Genomic DNA, 23,082 nt, shown 5'->3' on the forward strand with positions numbered 1-23,082 from the left:
CCGTTCTGGTGCCCATGGGTGTGTCGCGGAGCGTGCTGAGGTGTTGCAGCAAGTGTGCCCCGAGACCCAAGGTCTAGTGGAAGTCAGCTGCCTGCCATCTTGGACCTGGTTGCTTCTAAGCAGTTTGTGTCGTGTCCTTGGGCTGTGTCATTCTTTTAAAGGTTGTGTGCCCTGCCCCCTTCAGTCTCACTACCAATCCAGAACACCCCAGTTCCTCTCAAGTGGGGTGGTGGCATGTACCATGCAAGGTCAAGAAAAGGCAGATTGAAGTCAGAAAACATTTGCAAAGTGGTTGCTGAGGTGTTAGTTTCTTAAAACTAAGAGGATTCATTCTTGTGTTAGACATTTTTATGTTTCACTTTTGGATGTACCTATTTGCATGTATGACGTGAAGTGTTTTTAAGATTAGGAATGATGTTGTGGTTTCATAAAATATTAAGCCCCATAGCTTAGGTTCTAAGTATCAGAGTTGATTTAGGCTTTAGAAGTTCAGGCGCAGTCCACTTGTGTGGCTCCCACTGTTCTTAAAGGTGCCTTAGCCCACAGAGAGCTCCGTGCAGCCACTGAGGCGCAGGGTGCACTGAATCCCTTGCAGCCTGTGACACCCGTTCTTAGTGTTCCAGATACCATGTACCTCCCACCATTTATTTTTTGGAGCCATTGAAGTAATTTGATGTTTCCTAGTTTCGCACCAGAAATACTTGTTTAAAAACCACCACATTTTGATGTGATATACATAGACACTCCTCGAAGTATGTCTGTAATGTTTTATATTGGAAAGTACTGACTTAACACAATATTGGATAGCTAATGTTCTTTATCTGTGGATTCATAATCCTGAGGCATTATAAATTGTGTTTTGCAGTTGCTTCATACACTTAGAGATAATAGCCATTACCACTTGTCAACCCTGATAGCTCAGTTGGTAAAGAATCCACCTGCAATGCAGGAGACCCCGGTTCAATTCCTGGGTCGGGAAGATCCACTGGAGAAGGGATAGGCTACTCACTCCAGTATTCTTGGGCTTCCCTGGTGGCTCATTTGGTAAAGAATCTGCCTACAATACGGGAGACCTGGGTTTGATCCCTGGGTTGGGAAGATCCCCTGGAGAAGGGAAAGGCTCCCCACTCCAGTCTTCACTTCACCCCTTGTCAAGTGTTTACTGTGTGTTAAATAGACCTGCCCCTATTTTGCTGGCTAGGAAATTGAGGCTTAGAGCAGTGAGAAGTAACTTGCCCGTGACCATCTATCTGTAGGTGTGGAGCTAAGCTTCAAAGCCTAAGTTCAGGGTACATTTTAAATGTTGATAATTCTTGCCCAATTCCCTTCTAAAAAAGGAGTGACCGGGATTCACTGGCCGTCCAGTGGGACTCAGTGCTCTCACTGTCGGGGTCCAGAGTCAATCTCTGGTGCAGGAAGTAAGATCTCACAAGCTGCCCACCGCTCCTTGTCTCCCCCCAAAAGGAGTGACCATTCCCCCTCACTTTCAGCCTCACCACCATTTGTGTTTTGCCAGATGCTAAGTGACTTTTTTTTATTTTTAACTCACAGGTAACTAGTTTGAACATTTGGCTTTTTCTGTTAGCTGTTTGTGTTGCTCTTTCTGGACATTTCCTTTGCCTTTTTTCCTTTGAGTTTGTCTAACTGTTACGTAGGTCAAGTAATGTAGACCTTTTGAAGACCAGCGAAACAGCGTGTTAGTTGTGCTTGTGTATAAGTTTTACCAGCTCTTCTCCGCGCACTCTAATAAGCAAAATGATTTTGAACTAAGCGTCTACATACGCATATTACACAGACCATGTTCTGTGAGTGTGTTGTCACATAGAAAGCGAGGTAATCTCCGGGTCAGCGTGCAGAGGCGCCTGCCGGTGCCCGCAGACCCAGCGTTGCCGTCAGCATGTGCGCAGCGTCCTCTCACACTGCCCCCGCCCCGTGAGGCAGGATGTTTGTTGAGAGAGGACTAATCAGTTCCCTGTATTTCTTCTTCAGGTTTGCCTGCGATGAGATTTCATTCTCTCCATTCAAAGGACATCCTTTCTGAGCCGCTGTGAATAAATTTGGAATGATAACTGTATATTTTCATCTGATGGAGAATTAGCTGAACCTTGACTAAGGATTGCTGCACTGGACGACTTCAGAATATTACTCACCATGTCATCCAACCGGAGTCAGAACCCCCACGGACTCAAGCAGATCGGCCTCGACCAGATCTGGGACGACCTCAGAGCTGGCATCCAGCAAGTGTACACCAGACAGAGCATGGCCAAGTCCAGATACATGGAACTCTACACGTATCCTCCCGTGTCAGCCGAGGTCGTTTGCGTAGGATTTCGATCCTTTACTGGTCCGACCCGTGACTCGTTAGAAATTTTACATCACGTGTTCTCTCTGCAGTTCATCCTATGATAGAATCAGTAAGGTTCATTTTTAGCCTTCAAAGTTAACTCCTTTACTCTTTCTGCGTTTATGACAGAGGTGAAAGTGGCTACATGGTGGTCTAAGGCAGTGCTGTTCAGCCCAGGAGCCGCTCGTGGCTGTTTCCATTTGGAATCATTAGTCGTGGCACCCGTGTTCTAAGTGCACAGTAGGTAATCACTTCAACCAGGGCAGGAAGTTCTGTGGCAGGGTGCTGCTTACCGCTGGGGGCTTTGGTGTCTGTATTGTCCGGGGCTGCCCTCGCGATGGGGGCAGGGTGGAAGAGCTCACATCCAAAGTGGTCTGGTCCACAAAGCCGAAAATAGTTACCGTCTGGTCCTTCATGGGACAGGCTTGCGACTCCCACGTAAAGGGTCGCCGTGTAGAGCGAAAGTTACATTGCTGCGGCCTTGTTTCACAAATACGGCGCTCAGGCATTTCACTCTGTGTGGCCCCTGGTAGGTGCCAGGGACTGCCGTGTGCTTGGGAGGTTGTGTTGTCTGCTGTATGCAGTCGGCCCTCCTGATCCTCGGGTGTGGAACTCAACTGGACTGGCCATTTTATTGAGGGACTAGAGCACCCACAGCTTCTGCCATGGGAAGGTGGGGTGGTACCAGGAGATGGCTGTGTGTGTGTACACCAAGGCGTACTACTTAACTTGTAGAATTTCTCGAGTCCATTCAGATATCAGAAATTACAGTTGAAGCTAGCTCACCAAAGGGCGGATTGCTGCTGATTTGCTAATTTTAGGAGTTTAAAGTTGTTAGTTCAGTGCAGATTTAAGTTTAAAGCTTTAATGTGTATCAGTGATAGTCAAACTTGGTTATGTGATAGTCCAGGAGGCCCTCGACTCTGCTAATATTTTATGGCCTTAAAAAAAGTTTAACATTAATTTGAATAGGTATGAAGCTATATGTCTATCTCTAAAATGAAAACTTATTGTGGGTATAGACCAATATTCATAAATACATGTATACTTACACTGTAGAATACTTCAAATTGCCGCTTTATTGAGTTATAGTTCACACAGCCATGACTGAGTTACAGTTCACACAGCCATGACTGAGTTACAGTTCACACACCCATGATTGAGTTACAGTTCACACACCCATGAAGCGCACCCTGGTTAAGTGCACAGTGCGGCATTCAGGTGCACTCGTGCATCGTGCAGCCGTAACCACTGTCTAAACTTCGAGGCTTTTCATCACCCCCAGAGCAACTAACTGCACCCTCGCTAGTCACTTCCCATTCTGTCCTCCCCCCAGTTCCTGGCAACTGCTAACCTGCTTTCTGTTTCTATGAATTTGCCTATTCTGGACATTTCACATAAATGGAATCATACAGCGTGTGGTCTTCTGTGGCTGGCTTCTTTGACTTAGCATGATGTTTCCAGGCCTCATTCTTGTTGCAGCACGTGTCAGCACATCATTCCTTTTTACAGCTGAATTTGATGCATATTCCATATTTTGCTTATTCATCCGTCAGTGATGGATATCTGGCTATTATGAACCATGTTGTTATAAATATTGTGCGTGAGTTTTTGTGTTTTGTGTAGGCATGTGTTAAAAAGCAAGTGTATATGTAAGAGTGGAATCATCGGGTCATGTGACGTGTCAAATACTTTTAAGGAGGCCGTAATCTTTACAAATAAAGAGGGTATTGGTCCCCTCAAGAAGGTTGTGGCTAGCTAGGTGTGGCAGGTTTTGTGGTGGAGGTTTTTGAGGTGTGGTTTTTTTTTTTTTGGTTGGTTGGTTATTTTGTTTAATTCTTATAAGTCCTAGAGCTAAAGATGGTGATGAAACAAGGCCTTTGGTTGGATTTCTGCACAGGAACAACAGGGGAGTGCTAGAATAGAAACGATGGAAATTTAGTTGCTAGTTTGTCTCCAGGGAACTTATTAGTTTTCATTTTTGACCAGCCCAGATTGGTCTTTGTTCAGTATAATGTTTTGGTCTTAGAACTCTTTCTCTGCCTGCTGCAATTACTAAATTCTTTTATTCTATAAATATAGTTTGTCATTTTGATACCTTCCATTTTAATTTTTTTTTTTTTCAGGAATAACTCTTGAATAAGATTCTTCTAGTTTTGTCTGAGAAGATAATAGTTTCATTTATTTAGTACATTTATTAAGAGTGGAGAATCTGCCACCCTTGAGCTGTTGCTGTAAAACTCCTCACCAAACCCTCCTGGGTTGGGACACGCAGTTTTTCAGGTCATGAACCCACCGTGCCCCACTTTGCTGGCAAAGCAATAAAACTGTTCTTTTCTACTTCTTCCCTCCCCCGTAAAAAAGAGATTGGAGATTCTGAACTTGACATTAATTCCTTAGGTATTATTTGTGAAATCAGAGCTGTCATTTGAGTCCTGGGTATCAGACACTGTGCTGGGAACCATCTGCATCTGCTCGGAGGCTTTCATCAGTCACCCACGAGGGCTGGTGGTAGTAACCCTCCTGTGGTGCTGTCGGAAACCCGGTCTCCCAAAGCTTGGGTAACTTGCCTAGTTGTTATAGCAACCACTGGGCAGTGATGACGCTCATCTGAAACTCTTAGTAGCCTGACTCTGGAAACTGCCTTTATCCATTCTGTGGCCTTCAGATTCTGTATGTGAATGAGCCATAGTTCTCAAAATATTTTCTGTATTTTCCTTAGGAAGTTCCAAAAGAGTCTGATCAACCCTTAAAGATTAACTTTTAGGATACAGATGAAACAGAATGTCTACTTGTGTTTATTAATTGAATTACTGAAAATCATAAAATTCTGCTCCCTCCTTCACCTGCATTTTTTAACATCAGTGTTATTTTCCAGTGTAGAGGAGCTCAAGTCATCTGGCACATTTTTCTAGAACGCATCTTCACTTCCATTTCAGTCATTTACACACAGCTTTTGGAAACTGTGTGTCGCCATACCACAGTTCTGTCTCAACCTCAGTTTACATAAAAGCGTTTGTGAAAGCTTTCTCTTTCGGGTGTACCTTCAGTCTCCATGTAACTGCTCAGCTGCGTCGCTCTTTAAAATAATCTCCCAGGCTGGTTTCCAGTGACGGATGTTCTAGCCCTGGTTTGTGAGGTTGTGTTTCAGGCTGGGAGGTACTTCGGGTCCTGGGGAGGAGGAGCAGACTGCGTCTCCCTTCTGCAGTCAGACCAGGGCCTGTTGGAGGAGGGCTGGCCGGAAGAAGGAGGAGGGGTCCTTTCCCCTTCGTCACTGTAGACAGCAGCTCACAGCGAGATCTTTACGAGATCTTTACCCTCTGTTTATCTTCAAGAAACATGTGACACATTTTCCAGAGAAAAGTAACCAACTTCTGGAATGGCAGCTAGTGTTCCTAGAGCATTTAGCAACCACTGGCATTCCCTGGTACTATAACAAGAAGGTGGGTTATTGTACAGCATAAATGTTCTTCTTGATTTCTCAACTCAGAGTAGCAGAAGAAAGAGAAGGCAACTTGAGGAAAGTGAAAAAAAAAAAGGTTCCAGAGCACCTGAGTGAGAAAGATCTAGTTCAGTTCTTAATAACTTTGTTCTCAGCCGTTCACAAAGGCTTCCCTTTCCTCCTTAAAGTTCAGCCTGTAGCCAGGCTCCCCACTGGCTGCCCGTTAGCAGGTCTGATTTTCTGTCTTAGGTGTGTACAGCACAGTGCAGCAACTTTTTTTGTTTTTTCTTTTTGGAGTAAAATATAGGAGTACAGTCTATGCTGGTGGGTAAATAATAGTAGATTTTCTTTCTTTTTTCTTTTGAACTTGAAATGGGTAGTGAAGTTTCCTCTTCGGTTTTTTTCTTTTATTTAAAAAATAATTCATTAATTTATGGCTGTGCTGGGTCTTCATTGCTGCACAGGCCTTTTCTCTGGTTGTGCTGAGCACAGGCTGCTCTCTAGTTGCGGTTTTGTTGGGGAGCTCGGGCTTTAGTAGCAGTTGCTCTGAAGCTTGCGGAATCTTCCTGGACCAGGGATTGAACCCATGTCCCCTGCATTGGCAGGTGGATTCTTTACCACTAAGCCACCAGGGAAGTCTCCTGTTTGAGCTTCTTGACACCACTGTGTTTCCATGCCCAGCTCAGAGAGCAGGCACAGGTCCTGACTTCGGGCAGGGGGTGCGGCGTGATGAGGGGACCCCCGTGGCATACCCGCAGCAGCTGGTCACGGCTAGTCTAGCTGGCAGGCCATCTGGTTAAGTTTGTTGGTTTTGCTAGGCCCCCGGTCTTCCTGCTTCTCACTTCCAAGTCATTCTTTTTTTTCTGACGTCGTTATTCACCTCAAATCATAATTTTAGCCTCCCTTGGAATCAGTTTAAACTTCTGTGTTGATGTCTTTCTCTTTTTCTTTTTCCTCTCTGCCTGCAGAAGTTCTCAGACACTTGACAGGGTCTGTTTTCCTCCCTGTGGTGCTGTGAGCTGAGTTTATTCTGATTTCAAAGTTCCTTTTTTCCCTGGCAGTTGCATTAAGGATGACGTTCCTATTTCCTAGCCTGGGCTGCTTACCTGTCCACAAGTTGGAATACAGGCATATTCAGAATTTGCAGTTAAGCTCTGTCCCCACAGTCTGCGTGGAGAAGGAAATGGCAACCCACTCCAGTATTCTTGCTTGGAGAATCCCATGGACAGAGGAGCCTGGTGGGCTGCCGTCTGTGGAGTCGGACAGAGTTGGACACGACTGAAGCGACTCAATAGCAGCAGGAGCAGCCACAGTCTGCAGCTCAGTTCGCATCACTGGGGTGGGGGCGCTCTCCCCCCAGAGCAGCTCCCGGGCCCCTGGCAGGGCTGAGAGCCCCCCAGGGCGCGCGGTCCTGCTGCTGCTCAGCGCCCACCAGCCGGGCGTGGCATCGCCGCTGCCATCACTGTTCTCGGTCGCCGGCTCCCCCCTGCTGGCTCCTGCACGGCAGCTGTGGCCACGGGGCCGGTGCTCCAAGTGGCAGCCGCCTTCCCGGCCCGCCTGCCCAGGATTCTCTGTCCTGTATAGAAACTCGGGCTCCGCGAAAAGCAGATCAGACAGAAAGAATGTCAAATTGTTTTCACAGTGTCTTGATGATGGTCCCAGCCCATCTTGAGATAACCACACAGCCAGTGAAGGTATTTGGACATCTCTGTACTTTTTATTCAGGAGTCATAACATTAATCCGGTTTTGCTCACCTAACAAACATGGCTTTCATCAAGTAAACTTAAATGTATAGAAGTATTTTTTTCCAAACGTACACAGCTCTTCACATATATATATACACACACATATATATACACACACACATATATATACACATTTATCCACATTTTTAGAATAAGGCTCTGAAGGATATAATGGGTTCACGGACCGAAGAAATGCAAAAGGTCAGTATGCCTGTAGGGAAATTTTCAACCTCTTAATTGTTAAAGAAATGAAGAATTTAAGACATTGTAAACCTATCGGCTTGACAGCCGTTTTAAAGAAATGATCGTAGCCAGTGCTGGCCCAAGTGAAGGAAGCTGGAGTTGCCACAGTCAGGTGGTATCAATTTGCTGTGGTCTTTCTGGGGAAGTTTAGAAATATAGACATCAAAAGGTACTTTGGCCCACTGATTTTTGTTTTATAACTTTTAACTGTCCTAAGGAAATGCGCTGAGTCACTAAAGTCCTGTCTGACTCTTAGCGACCCCACGGACTGCAGCGCACCAGGCTCCTTTGTCCATGGCGTTTCCCAGGCAAGAATAGTGGAGTGGGTTACCATTTCCTCCTCCAGTTGTGTTCAAATTGTATGTGCCAGGGGTTCAGAATATTTTATAATTGGAAACAACGGGAAACAGCCTCATTCTTCAACATTAGGGATTTGATATAAATGGCCGTAAACAGCCATTAAAAATTCACTGAAGAATATTATTCATTGACATGTAACAATGCGCCTAATAACGGGGAACGCAGGATATGAAGTGGTTTGTGTGATGTGAACCCCCAGGGCATCATCTGCACTTTTGAAAAGCTTTGCATAGCATGGAAAGTGTCTGTCCGTAGGTACTGGGCTTATGGATGGTGTTTTAAAACCTCGTCTGTGCTTTGTAGACTGTCAGTATAGAATCTACTTTTTAAAATACAGTTGATCAGTTTTTGCTATTTTCCCTTGTGCAACTAGAAGTCCTAGTTATTTCACTGGTTGCAAAATTCCTTCTGTCTTTCGTTACTGACACAATACTGTTAAAATAGTTTTGGGGATTGAGAAACCAAATCTATCTTCCAGAGGAAACCCATAGAAATTATATCGGGTTGGCCATAAAGATGTTACAGAAAAACCTGAGTGAACCTTTTGGCCAACTCAGTAATCATATCGCGTAGTTGTCTCTGGAGGCAATTTTGGGGGTTTTATTAGTATAAACATGGTATGTTGAGCTTTCTTCTTCTAATTTGATTCATGGTGTGTATACTCAGAGCACTTTGAGCTTTGTTGAAACAAATTGTGTGGTTAATCACAAGCTGTTGCATGCAGTTTTTGCCTTTGAAATAAATGTGAATTTATTTGCTTCATTTGGGATATTCCCTTTCAGAGCCGTACCTGCCACAGCCCAGAAAGAACTTGATTCTTTAATAACTTTGCAGACGACAGTGCAGGGTTGAGGCGGGCCTGCCGCTCCTGCCAGCGGGTGCAGCTGGAACATTTGTGGACACAGCTTGTAATGCAGAGCCCGTCCAAATGATGTTGATACAGGCAGCTGCTCAAATTTCCACTGTAAGTTCACTTGGATAAGAAGGGGTCGCAGAAAGTGGTTCTGTTCAGAAGGAAAATGGCTTGAGTTTGGTAGTAACTGAAAGTCACAGATTGATTCCCCAGATGTGTTGACTTTATGTTGTAAGGCTGGTGCTCTGTGGTAACAGACAGTGGGGGCCGGTGCCCAATCATAAAGTGTTAGCAGGCGCCCTGCCCTGGGCATCACAGCCAGGGATGGCGTGTAGTCACATACAGTGCCTGGATGCCCGAGGCGGGGCGGGCACCCAGGCTATGTCTGCCTGAAGCTTCGTCTGTCACCTGACTCCTTTCATGGTGACTTGTCCCTACTAGTCACGTGAAGAGTGTGTTTTGGCGAATGATAGAGCAGTTGTGGGATGCAGAAGAGTCGTAGGCCTGTTTCAGAGGTAGGCCCAGGCTCTGCTCTTGATGGCCAAGTGTGGCCAGAGACCCCAGGTGTCTGCCTCGGGTCCCGCTCACTGTCCCAGTCTGACAGCGGTGCCAGAGGAACCCTTCAAGGGAACCTTTTGAAAACAAGGTCAACGTTTTAAAAGTCAGCGGCGTGGGCTTGTCAGGCTGTCGCTGCCCTAGTGTAAAGCAGCCAACACACTGACTCCTGAAGGAGGCTTTTGTTTGATTGCCCCTATTTCCTCCTCATGGGTCCCCAGGCCAGCTTCTCAGATACGGACCAGCCAGGCTTTGGGCTGAAGCTTTGCACAGTCAGGCACGACTACCCATTTTGTGGCCTAAGTCTTACTTATAGGAAAAACTGCATGGGCTTGAGAGTAGATCCCTGTGGAGTCTTTCTGCTATGTAATTTTTGATTTTTAGATACATAATCCTGTTGTAAACCTAGACATTTAACAAGGCACACAGTGAAAAGCACACATCTTCTCAGCCACACACCACCCCCACCCCATCCCCCAAGCAAGTCTCTCCAGTGCTGTCTCGGTCATGTCTGTCTGTCTGCGGGTTATCTGCACACACACATACAGAAAACGAGAGTTTGTGTGCAGCTTAGGAATATATTTGAACACCCTTTCCCAGGTTTTAGTAACCATGTGCCTGGGATGGTTCCCTGGTTATCGGTCCTGCAGGGAACTTGCTCTGAATCCTCCCCTGAGTGTGAGGACCAGTCCTGATGCAGTATTGTTTTCTACTGGTGTCTCACCACCCGGAATTGTTCTGTCTCCTCTAGAAACAAGCGTCTTTGTTGAAGACCATAGAGAAACGCATTCTCCTTGATTCCTTTGATAGCCTTTGCACGTTAGTTAGCTGTGGGGTTGCCTTAACCATTGGTTCTGTTACACAAATGCTATTAGACATGCTGAAGATAAATACTCTGAAACCAAAATTAATTTTGGCACATAGCAGCCTGGATGCAAAATATGTTTATTTCGGATTGTTCATAGTTAGGTCATCTGTTTAATTTTAGGGTTCTGACTTATTGTTATTGTTAATTTTGTGTTCTATTTTATTTTTATGTTCTGTAAATACTATTCTGGCTTGTATTTTTCCTTTTTCTGTGGTGTTTCAAGTATTATAGGTCTTCCCAGGTGGCTCAGATGGGAATCTACCTGCAATGCGGGAGACCTGGGTTCTATCCCTGGCTTGGGAAGATCCCTTGGAGAAGGTAAAGGCTACACACTCCAGTATTCTGGACTGGAGAATTCAATTGCACGACTTTCACTTTCTTTCAGCTATTATAAGCTATCTCAAATGCTTTAAAGCAGTGGAAGGGTGTGTGTGTGTATGTGATGCAATATTTAATAGTCTCATTTCATTAATTTGAAAGTCTTTGATGATGGGCAATACAGACAGCTATTATTGCAGAGGAGATGCTCAGAGGAGGGAGAAAGATGTTGACACTGTTGAAGTTGGAAGGCTTCAAGAACTAGTGGAAGCTAAGTGAACCTCAAGAGAGGAGTATAAATAAGGAGGAAAAAATGAGAAAAGGGAGAAAGCCTTACAGAGTTTTGCTTGAGGGAGAAAGATGGATGTGAAAGTGGGAAGTGGCACCACGAGAGGACACGATGCTGGCCAGGAGTAGATGCTGTCAGGCTGGCCACCGGACTTAGTTCTAGATTATGGTGAATCTTGCAGACCAGGTAAATGTGTTTGTTACTGTTATTTTTTGAAAGCGGTGTAGGTCCACAGAGATGGACATATGATTTAAGAATCCGTGACTTAAGGAGGATGAATCTGGAAGCCAAATGGAGTTAAAACCAGAAAGAGATCAAAGGCACAGGAAGACCAGCTTGATCTTGGCACTCCAAGCATGATGTTGTGCAGTGGTGATGGAGACAGGAAACAAAAGGAGCAGATTTCTGGGCTTCTGGCTGAAGATGGAGTTTGTTTTGACTTTCCCATTGGTGGCATCACTAAAATGATCATAATGAAATCATTTTAAATCAGTGAAGACAAAGAATGGAAGAGAGCTTAGATGAGAAATTTAACCATTTATTTGTTTGTTCTTTTTCTTTAATGCAAAGCAGACTGAGTCGCCGCACTGATCCCCGGGGTATAGGAAGCATCACTTTAGAGGGAGTGTCCCTGAGGAGGGTGCCGGTGACAGCCCCGCGGCCCTTTAGGACCGGAGGCTCAGAACCTGAAGGCTCCGGCCTGGCAGAGGCGGAGGGGTGAGACCGGGCGGTGCTGGGAGGTGAGGGATAGATCCAGAGTCTGCAGACCTGAGAGCCTGTCACGTCCCTCTCCTCGAGTGTAGAGCTCCTGATGCTGAGAGCCTGCATCCCAGGCAGAAGACTCGCCACTTCTCTTTAGGACACATTGAATGGGAACATCGCAGAAATTTGCAAACAGGAGGCCTAGCAGAAGTTGGGATAAATAGGAACTAACAACCGTGGCTGTGATAGAAAGTTAGCATTTAGAGTGACTGGTTCATCATTCCGTATCAGAACACTGCTGGTGATGCTAGGGACAGAACAGTTCTCTGGAAAAATTGAACAGCCTGAAAAATAAATGCATTTGTCGAGCCGTGCAGAACTATGGCCTGCCAGCCTCCTTAGGCCAGTGGTCTTTCCAGTTGGCTTTTAGTGCCTTATCATGATGAGTACTAAGGATTAATAGTTGTGTGAAAACAGAATACACATAGAATGAAAGCGAACAGGAAGAAACTGACAATACAGGGAAAAGAAGAACATGTTTTTAAAAGTAACATTTTTGAATGTTAGTGACAAAGTCTGAGATGAGAATCTCCTCATGGCAGTAAGTTAGGAACAGGACACTTGGAGAAAAGAACTCCCATTTGCAATGGCAACTCAGGTTTTAGAAAGAACAGTAATAGAAGACCCTGCTGCTGCTGCTACTGCTACTGCTGCTGGACAGTAAAAAGGAAAGATATGAGGGCAGGTAGCTTTGCAAACAGAAGTAAGCCAGGAGGCCCAATATCTGACTGTTAGAAATTCTAAAGGAAAACAGGGAGAGAAGAGTTTTTGAATTTGTAATAGTATTCATAGAGAGTATAAAATAACTTCCCAGAAGTGAAGATGTTAAATCACTAGTGCTGAAGATAATGAAGAAGATGGATCCTACAGACAAAACCATGAAGTTTCTGTGCACATAGAATTAAGACAGACCCAGCAGCCTATGGGTTGAATGTGAGAGCAGGACAGAGTTCCTGGATTAGCGCTGTCCGGAAGGTGCAGAGAGCAGTCAGTTCAGACTGGAGCGAGAAGATGGGGTAGCTTGTTGCAGTTACTGCCAAAATTCCCTGGTGGCTCAGCTGGTAAAGAATGCCTGCAACATGGGAAACCTGGGTTGATCCCTGGGTTGGGAAGATCCCCTGGAGGAGGACATGGCAATCTACTCCCGTATTCTTGCCTGGAGAATCCCCATGGACAGAGGAGCCTGGTGGGCTACAGTCCATGGGGTTGTGAAGAGTCAGACACGACTGAGTAACTAAGCACAGTGTTGAGTGAAACCCAGCTTTCAGTTACCAAGAGTAGCTCGTCCTTATGAAGAGGCCTTCCCTGGTGGCTCAATGGTAAAGAATCTGCCTGCCAGTATAGGAGACTCAGGAGACTCAAGTTTGATCCCTGGATAGGAAAGATCCCCTGGAGGAGGACATGGCAACCCACTCCAGCATTCTTGCCTGGAAAATTCCTTGGACAGAGGAGCCTGGTGGGCTGCAGTCCATGGGGTTGCAAAGAGTTGGACATGACTGAGCAAACACAGAGAAGAGGCACAGTTAGGGAAAATGAACATAATTGAGCAACTCAAATATTGAAATAGTTGGAGCCTAGCAGCCTGTCTCAGGCCATCAATCTGTCACAACATAGTTAAGAGCACTGTTACAATAAGTCTTAACAAATAAAAATAATAAAAGGACCAAAGTGGTACATAGGCATTTGCTCAGATCAGATCAATTGCTCAGTCGTGTCCGACTCTTTGCGACCCCATGAATCGTAGCACGCCAGGCCTCCCTGTCCATCACCAACTCCCGGAGTTCACCCAGACTCACGTCCGTCGAGTCAGTGATGCCATCCAGCCATCTCATTCTCTGTCGTCCCCTTCTCCTCTTGCCCACAATCCTCGCAGCATCAGAGTCTTTTCCAATGAGTCAACTCTTCGCATGAGGTGGCCAAAGTACTGGAGTTTCAGCTTTAGCATCATTCCTTCCAAAGAAATCCCAGGGCTGATCTTCAGAGTGGACTGGTTGGATCTCCTTGTAGTCCAAGGGACTCTCAAAAGTCTTCTCCAACACCACAGTTCAAAAGCATCAATTCTTCGGCTTTCAGCCTTCTTCACAGTCCAACTCTCACATCCGTACATGACCACAGGAAAAACCATAGCCTTGACTAGACGAACCTTTGTTGGCAAAGGAATGTCTCTGCTTTTGAATATGCTGTCTAGGTTGGTCATAACTTTCCTTCCAAGGAGTAAGTGTCTTTTAATTTCATGGCTGCAGTCACCATCTGCAGTGATTTTGGAGCCCAGAGAAATAAAGTCTGACACTGTTTCCACTGTTTCCCCATCTATTTCCCATGAAGTGATGGGACCAGATGCCATGATCTTCGTTTTCTGAATGTTGAGCTTTAAGCCAACTTTTTCACTCTCCTCTTTCACTTTCATCAAGAGGCTTTTTAGTTCCTCTTCACTTTCTGCCATAGTAGGTAAATGACTGGCTTTGTAGCTTTGCTTCTGGTTTTAGATAGTAAAGCATTTCTGTAAAGCATTTCTTATTGTCTTTAGCTAATTGGGCATCCCTGGTTGCTCTGTGGTAAAGAATCCACCCGCCAGTGCAGGAGACGGTTTGATCCCTGTGTCGGGAAGATCCCTTGGAGGAAGAAATGACAACCCATTCCAGTGTTCTTGCCTGAGAAATCCCATGGACAGAGGAGCCTGGTGGGCTACAGTCCTTAGGGTCACAAAAGAGTTGGGTACAACTTAGCAACTCAACAACAACAACAACAGACATCAGAAGTTTAGGTTTTTTATGTTTTGCTTTGAAGGTTTTTACATGGTATTTTCTGTCCTGGAGTTTTCAACCTTTTATCATAAAAAAATTTCAAACATTCAAAGAAGTCAAAAGAATTTTACAGTGAAGACCCATTTTACTGGACTTGCTCAATCACGTATCTCTCTACCCTGAATCCATATATCCATCCATCCATTTTATGTTGCGTGTTTCAGAGTAAGCTATAGACATCAATACACTTCTCAGTAAATGCTTGAGCATGTACATCATTAGAATTTGAAATTTGTTTATAGTTTCCAGTGGAGAAGCTTTGACTAGCACATTTGCCTGAGTAACCCAAAAACCTATCCAGATAGAGGGTGTCTTCACCCCTGTGGAAGGTTCCTTGATGCTTCCCAGGGCATCCTGGCCTCCCCCACGGCAGCTACCATAGATTAGTTTGGCAGTTTCCAGGAGTTCATCCAAAGGGCAGTAGAGAATATGTTCCCCTTCCCGTGAGGCTGCTTTCATTCAGGGCATTTTTGAGATTTATCCGTGTTATCCAGGTGGCAGTAGTTTCTCCCTTTTGCTAAGTCATATTCCATTGTATGAATACCACAGCTGCTTGATTCATTCTTCTAATGATAGGTACCTGGGCTATTTCCCATTTTTTTTTGGCTAAAGCAGGGGGGAAAGCTATATCTAAGTAGAGATCTTTTGGGGAGCAGAATGCTTTTATATCTCTCGGGCCGACAGAGCAGTGGAATTGCTGCACTGTGTGTTAATGGTATGTTTGACAGTAAGAAACTGACCAGCTGTTTTTCTAAAGTGGCTGTATCATTTTGAATTCATGTGAGCAGTGTTTGTGAATTCTAGTTGCCCCACAGTATTGCCAATGCCTGCTTGGAACATCATTCTCTTTCATTTTAGCCATTCTGGAAGTGTGTGTCATGGTATCTCATGGTTTTTATTTGCATGTCCCCAATGATTAATGAAGTTGAGTCATTTTCATATGCTAGTTTACCATTTGTATGTCATCTTTTGTAAAGTATCTGAGTCTTGGGGGTTTTTGGGGGGGGATTAATATGCTTTTTATTATTGAGTTGTAGGAGTTCTCTGTTGAGGATGCCAGCTTTTTCTCAAACATGTCTTGTTGATCTTTCCTCCCAGTCTCTGAGGCTTGCTATTCTTTTCTTAATGGTGTTTTTGAGTGAGCAGGTAGTTTATTTTGAGGAAACCTAATTTGTTTCTTTTCCTTTACAGTTACCTTCTGTGGCCTATGAGAAACCTGTGTCTGGATCACAAAGATACTGTTTTCCTCTTGAAGCTTTGTGGTCTGGGCCTTTCCATTTGGGTCTTTGTGTGTGGTGTGAGGTGGGGCTGGAGGTTGCTCTTTCCGCTGCCGTGGCTCTGCAGTTATTCCAGCATCATTTGTTTCCCCCAGAGGGGCAGTTTGGTGCCTTTGTTAAAATTGACAATGTAAATGTGGTTTTATTACTAAAATTGTTTCATTGAAATGTGACCAGTGTAAAGGGAGAATGTATTACTACTTTGATTTGTTTATATTTTGTGAAGTATGGTTGCATCTATATTCATGTGGGATTATTGGTTGCTGTTTTCATTTTTTATAATTTCTTACTGTAGCATTATGTAAATTCTTGAAGTCAGATAGTATAAGTCTTCCAACTTTGTTCTCCTACCCCAGGATTTTTTGACTATTCTAATTCCTTTGCATTTCTCTATAGTAAGTTTTATTGTCAGTTTGTCAATTTCTCCCCTAAAAATTGGTGGATTACAATTGGTATTGTGTTGAATTTTTTTTAAAGTAGTCTTATTGAGATATAATTCACAATGCCATACAGTTCATCCATTTAAAATGTTCATTTCAATTGTTTTCAGTATATTCACAGGTATATTCAATCATCACATTTTAGAGCATTCTCATCTCAGAAAGAAACCCTGTACCCTTGAGCTGTTACTTCCTTAGTCCCCTACCTCCCTGCGGATCTACTTTCTGTCTATAGATTTGTCCGTTCTGAACATTTCACGTAATGTAATCATGTATGATACGTGGACTGAAGCTTATGCCCGAAAATTCACATGTTGAAGCCCTGACCCCAGTTGTGCAGTATTTAGATGGGACCTTTAGGGAAGTACTTAAGATTAAATGAGGTCATAAGGTAGGGCCCTGATCTATAGGATTGGTGTCCCTAAGTCTTAAAGACCCCCAAGACAATATCATGTATGTTAGTTTTAAATCATTCTTCGTATTTTAAAGAATTAAGAAAAATAGTCTTTAATATTTGCACAGCTGTTTATTATTTCTGATGCTCTTCATTCTTTTCTAAAGATCCAGGATTCAACCTAGTATGAATTCCTCTGTACCTAGAATTTAAGTCTATACTACATGAACGCTCTTGATTTTATTTTATCTGAAATTACCCTATTTTGCCTTCCTTTTTGAAGAATACTAGTTAGCACTGCCTCATGTTTTCCATGCCTGGTTGGTTAATGGTGAGGGTGATGCTAATTTGGGAATGAAAGTGGAATTGAACTCTGGGTAGAAATTTTAAAAGAGCGTTTAAGAGCGCCTCCCCGCCCCCCTCCACAGCCCCCAATTAAAATTTTCCTTTCAGTCTGTTCTGTGAGGCCCAGGGTTCCTTGCCTTGTTTCAAGGTCCTCTGAGGAGGTAAGGCTAAAAGGAAATAACGGTGGGGTGGGGGTGAGAGAGTGTTCTGTGCACAGAGAATACTTTGTGAAGAAGAAAGAAGTCTGTGGTTAGAAGTTGTTAAATACCCTAGCCCTGCTTTCCCAAAAGAATGGCTTTTTGATACCTGAAGAGATTCGTAAACTTTATATGTCCAAAGGAACCATATACTGAAACGCTCATTTCTAAGTTGTTAAGTTAAGCTCTTTCCACTTATTATCTTGTTAACGTCTCTTTGTCTTGATCTCTGCATGTGCCGTGCCCGTTGCTTCCAGGGCCAGGTGCGCCCTCAGGTGTTGGTCACTGCCTGCTTACTCTGAAGGCTTCACCCCCGCCCCTGAGCCCCCACCCCTGCCTTATTCTTAGTCTGCAAACCATTAGGGACCATGGGAGGAATCTGCCCCAAAAGAAAAAAACCCTTTTAATATCAAGCAAGCTCAGGTTCAAAACTTACAAAGCGGATGAGAGCAGATTCGGAGGAAAAGCCGGGGCGGGGCTGTGGACAGCTCTCCCGGGGCTGTCACTCTCCGTGTCCAGCGGAGGGCATTGTGTGGGAAACACGCATCGCCTTCAGGGCGCACAGGTCCAGAGGAGTGAGGCTGTGGACGGCCTTTAAGAATGAGTCAACCAGTTTAACTTTTCTTTATTTGCTTATAAGAATGTTGTGATACATCATTTTATGTCTAAACCACTGATCTTTCAGAAAGTGAATATAAAAATTCCACCGAAGAATGCATTCTGTCAGATTATAATTGGCAGTATTTTCCTAGTGTTACTTAATGCATATCATGAGTGGAGTCTTGGATTTGACTCCAAATATGTGAATTTGGTACATATATTACCGTTTTTATATTCTGTATCCAGTGACAGTGTTAAAAACAACTACATATTATATCCTAAGGATCCAACAATATATGTAACTAATTCTTTATGTTTGACAAATAGGATGTTACAAGTTTTTTTTTTACCATCTTCAGCATTGCTGTCATAGTTTGCTAACTAAAGTAATTGTATATTTCCATGGTAATTTCTGTACAGTAAATGCTTGTGAGGATAATGACTGTATCAAAGAGAATGCACTTGGAGATTTTTGAATATTTGCACATTTTAGTCCAGAAAAATATGTGGCAGTATGAGCTCTGACCCCATTGAATAGATGCCCTATTCCTGCACTTGTTTGACTGTTTTTTAGACCTTTGTTAATCTAATAGCTAGAGATTGATATATTGCCAAGAAATAGAGATCAGGCTGATCTAGGTAACCTAAAAAGTTCCCTGGAACCAAACACCTAAAACTGGTGTTTGAAATGTGAAAGGGAGTTAAAAAAAAGTTTAAGTGAGAGTCTTGGTCCACGTGAACAAGTCAGCATATAGACCAAACAGCCGAACTAGAGCCTCAAGAATACCAACAGAAGGGCCTTTAGAGAGCACTTCTAAGTGTATTGAAAACAATTAGTGATAAAAGAGTCCAAAATATAAAGGGACAAAGCGCTATGGAAATAAGACATTATTTTAAAGAAGTAGGGAACTTCTGCAAATGTAAAATAAAGTTGTTAAAGATAGATTTTTCATTGTTGAAAGAGAATCACTTAACCCGATGTGATAGGTAGATCAAGAAAAATTAGAAAAGTTCGAACAAAGATAAACTGATGGATGTAACGGACATAAATTGAGATATGGAGCTGAAATAAAAATGGTCAACATACATGTAGTTGTGAAACCTCCAGGAGAAAATTGAACGTAGCTCAGAAATGTTTGAAGAGGAAATAACCCAAGAATTTACCAGAATCGGTGAAAGCAAAATACTATGCATGTCAGATTTTAAGGTACTATCACAAGCATATGGATATGATGCATAACTCCAACATCATGAAAGAACTACCGTAGAGTAAAGAAACTGGTGATCCAGTACAAGGGGAAAGGGGAGGAAACAAGAGGCATAGAGAAAAATAATGAAAATAGAAAATGCAAGACAAGATGGCAGAAATTAATCCGTATATCAGTATAAAAACAGTATAAGTTTAAAACCAAGTCCTGGGTGTTCATTGGAGGGACTGATGTTGAAGCTGAAACTCCAATACTTTGGCCACCTGTTGCAGAGAGCTGACTCATTTGAAAAGACCCTAATGCTGGGAAAGATTGCTGGCAGGAGGAGAAGGGGACAGCAGAGGATGAGATGGTTGGATGGCATCACACCGACTCGATGGACGTGGGTTTGGGTGAACTCCGGGAGTTGGTGATGGACAGGGAGGCCTGGCATGCTGTGGTTCATGGGGTCACAGAGAGTCGGACACGACTGGGCTGAGCGACTGAACTGAAGTGATGAAACAGTTTCTTTTTTAAAGGTAAATTTTACTGGGGTGATTTGCAGTAGATAAACCAAAACATAGATACATAAAAGTTGAAAATAAAGAGGTGGAATACAGGTACTTGAGAGAAATTCTAAGCAAAGTATAGGAAAACCCATATTAACATCAGATATGATAGATTTTTAAGACCCTGTGGTTAAGAAAAAATGCGGTTACTTCCTAATGATAAAAAAGAACAAGTCACCAGGAATATAATTCCAATTTTGTATGCTTATTAACAGGACCTCAAAATATATGACAGATATTTTAGAGAATTATGAGACTCTCTGCCACCCCGTGGACTGTAGCCTGCCAGGTTGCTCTGTCCGTGGGATTCCCCAGGCAAGAATACTGGAGTGGGTTGCCATTTCTTCCTCCAGGGCGTCTTCCCGACCCCAGGGATCAAAGCTGCCTCTCTTGCATCTCCTGCACTGTCAGGTGGATTCTTTACCACTGCACCACCAGCTGAAACTGTGCTGTCAGAAGCAAATGTACGGTTCATTATAATTTTTTTGTATTGTAAAATTTGAAAACATGTAAAATAATTGCACGAATCGTTACATGTTTAGTTAAAAGAAACTGGCTCAGTCCTGTCCAGCTCTTTGCGACCCCATGGACTGTACCTGCCAGGCTCCTCTGTCCGTGGGATTCCCCAGGCAAGAATACTGGAGTGGATTGCCATTCCCATCTCCAGGGGATCTTCCCAACCCAGGGATCGAACTCAGGTCTCCCACATTGCAGGTGGTTTCTTTCCCGTCTGAGCACCAGGGAAGCCCTGTTGTTACATGGTGAAGTGTGAACCGTTCATAGCAATGGTAAACGTTGGTGGACATTTGCCCTTCGGGAGGGGGAGGAGCACGTGTCAGTTACACTCGTTCCAGTCAAGCAGAAAGTCGATGGGGATTCGGATGGAATGAGTGACACAAGTGTGTGCACACTGGGTCGTGAGTTTGAGACAGCTGGTTGTATGTTATAACCTATGATTCTCTATTTGAAATATTTGTTCAAATGACTTAGTGTTTTATGACATAGTTCCCCTGGAGGAGGGCGTGCAGCCCACTTCAGTATTCTTGCCTGGAGAATTCCACCGTCAGAGGAGCCTGGCAGGTTTTGGTTCCTGGGGTTGCAAAGAGTCGGACATGGCTTAGCGACTAACACTTTCACTTCACTTTCTTTGATTACCACTGAGATTGCAGCGTTTCTTAGGTTTTTGGCCCCTAAACTACTAACACATGTTTCTTTCTAGCCTTTGGATTTTCAGTTGGAATCCTTATGTTTCTTTAGAGATGAAGTTTTTTCACCCTGTTTTAATTTACCTTAATTTATTAAAAATAGTAAGTTTAAGATAGTTATTACTAAAATAGTTTCAGAATTTCAGATGAAGTCTTTATAGGACTTTGCTTAGAAAGGCCTTCTCCATCAAAATAATTGTGTGTATTTGTTTTGTTTTATGGCTTCTCTCTGTATATTTTAATTCTTAATCTATTTGTAATATATTTTGGAATACGAAATTTTTAAACCACCCCTTGCTATAATGCCATTTATTCAATAATCTTCATCCACTGACTTGAAATAATCTTTATATAGTAAGTTCTTAAACACACCAGAATATTTGGTTTCATGGTTTTTCTGTCTGAATAAGTATCGGTGTCCTAATTTTATCCAAGGTAGTCCCATGCACAGAGGAGCCTGGTAGGCTACAGTGCCTGGGGTCACAGAGTCAGACACGACTTAGCAACTAACGTACACAAAGCACACGCAGATGAACTGAAACAGTAGTGAAGGCTATGGCAAAACAGCTTGTCTCCATCTGTCTCCATAGTGCGTGGTATTGCTCCTCTGTGATTGGTCAGCCTTGGGCATCCCTGAGTTTCAGCTGTGATAGAGGACTCCATCTCTTGAGCTACTGTGTTTTCTGCTTTTTATTAAATATTTTTCATTTTCAGAGTGTCATTCATTTCATTTCAGTCGCTCAGTCGTATCCGACTCTTTGTGACCCCGTGGACTGCAGCGTGCCAGGCTTCCCTGTCCATCACCAACTGCCAGAGCTTGCTCAAACTTATGTCCAAGTTGGTGATGCCATCCAACCATCTCATCCTCTGTCGTCCCCTTCTCCTCATGCCTTCAGTCTTTCCCAACATCAGGGTCTTTGTTCCAGAGAGTCAGTTCTTCACATCAGGTAGCCAAAGTATTGGAGTTTCAGCTTCAGCATTATTCTTCCAATGAATATTCAGGGTTGATTTCCTTCAGGATTGAGTGGTTTGATCTCCTTGCAGTCCAAGGGACTCTCAAGAGTCTTCTCCAACACCACAGTTCAAAAGCATCAATTCTTTGACGCTCAGCTTTCTTAATAGTCCACAACTCTCACATCCATACATGACTACTGGAAAAACCATAACTTTGACTAGACGGACCTTTGTTGGCAAAGTAATGTCTCTGTTTTTTAATATGTTGTCTAGGCTGGTCATAGCTTTTCTTCCATGGAGCAAACATCTTTTAATTTCATGGCTGCAGTCATCATCTGCGGTGATTTTGGAACCCCCAAAAATAAAGTCTGTCACTGTTTCCATTGTTTCCCCATCTATTTGCCATGTAGTTTGGTTAAATCCACTTACAAATCATTTTAAAGGTTTTGGATATTTTTATATTTGTAACATATATTTTTGGAAATATTCATAGCTTAAGCATCATAATAGACTATGGTCATAGCTTTTTGTTTTTCCTGAAGTAGATAATTGCTTTTTTTTTTTTTCTCACTTGCAACTTTCTCTCTGTACTATTTGCCACTTCTCTTACCTTCTGATCCACTCTGGGGACAGTTTCCCACAAGGTAATGGCATTAGATGATCTGGAAGGTCCAGAATTCTCTTGGTGACTTCCTCCAGAAACTTCCATCCTCATAGCTGGCTGGCTCTTCGCTTGATTGGTGTCTAAATGGGATCTTTACTCTGGTTTTAACAGGTTTCTGTTGATATTTGGAAACATTGACACTGCCGTATCTTGTAAGAAACTATGTGTTAATAATGACTGTTGACATTGATGATGCCCATTGATTTCCTTGACTTTTCTCCAAGTCACGTTTATAACTACTGCACAAGTGTTCACCAGTCAAACCAAGCTCGAGGGGCTGGTGTCCCTCCTTCTAAATCGAAAAAGGGGCAGACGCCGGGGGGAGCTCAGTTTGTGGGCTTGGAATTGTACAAACGGCTTAAAGAGTTCCTGAAGAATTACTTGACAAATCTTCTTAAGGTAAGATGTTTTACATTTATACTGAACATTTATAATATAATAGAATGTAAAAAAATTAAAAGTAGTGAAATAACAATTGTGAATTAATTTTTCATTGTTCTTGGCACTGACGTGTCTGCGCCTGAAGAGGTGCTGCTCTTAGGTCGTTTCCCCGTTATGAAGATGAAACCTTCCTAAGCCGTGTTCTGTTAACTTCTTAGATTAGAAGTTTCTGATGCCTTTCCCTATAGTAGTACTTTGCTTAAATTACTAACCATTTGGTGTTTG

At 43.4% G+C, this 23,082-nt stretch overlaps 1 protein-coding gene across 3 annotated transcripts in view; it reads left to right on the top strand.

Annotated features, from left to right (window-relative positions):
* The window catches only part of CUL1 (cullin 1), an 87,891-nt gene that overhangs the window by 32,529 nt on the left and 32,280 nt on the right, over positions 1 to 23,082 (top strand). For all 3 annotated transcript variants that reach the window (XM_070788316.1, XM_070788315.1, XM_070788317.1), the window contains exons 2-3: positions 1,990 to 2,291; positions 22,641 to 22,815. In XM_070788316.1, the coding sequence (XP_070644417.1) occupies positions 2,152 to 2,291; positions 22,641 to 22,815 (315 nt within the window). In that variant the 5' untranslated portion in view covers positions 1,990 to 2,151. The remainder of the gene's footprint in view (positions 1 to 1,989; positions 2,292 to 22,640; positions 22,816 to 23,082) is intronic.

This window comes from Bos indicus, chromosome 4, assembly GCF_029378745.1.
Source record: "Bos indicus isolate NIAB-ARS_2022 breed Sahiwal x Tharparkar chromosome 4, NIAB-ARS_B.indTharparkar_mat_pri_1.0, whole genome shotgun sequence".
Taxonomy (NCBI): Eukaryota; Metazoa; Chordata; class Mammalia; order Artiodactyla; family Bovidae; genus Bos; species Bos indicus.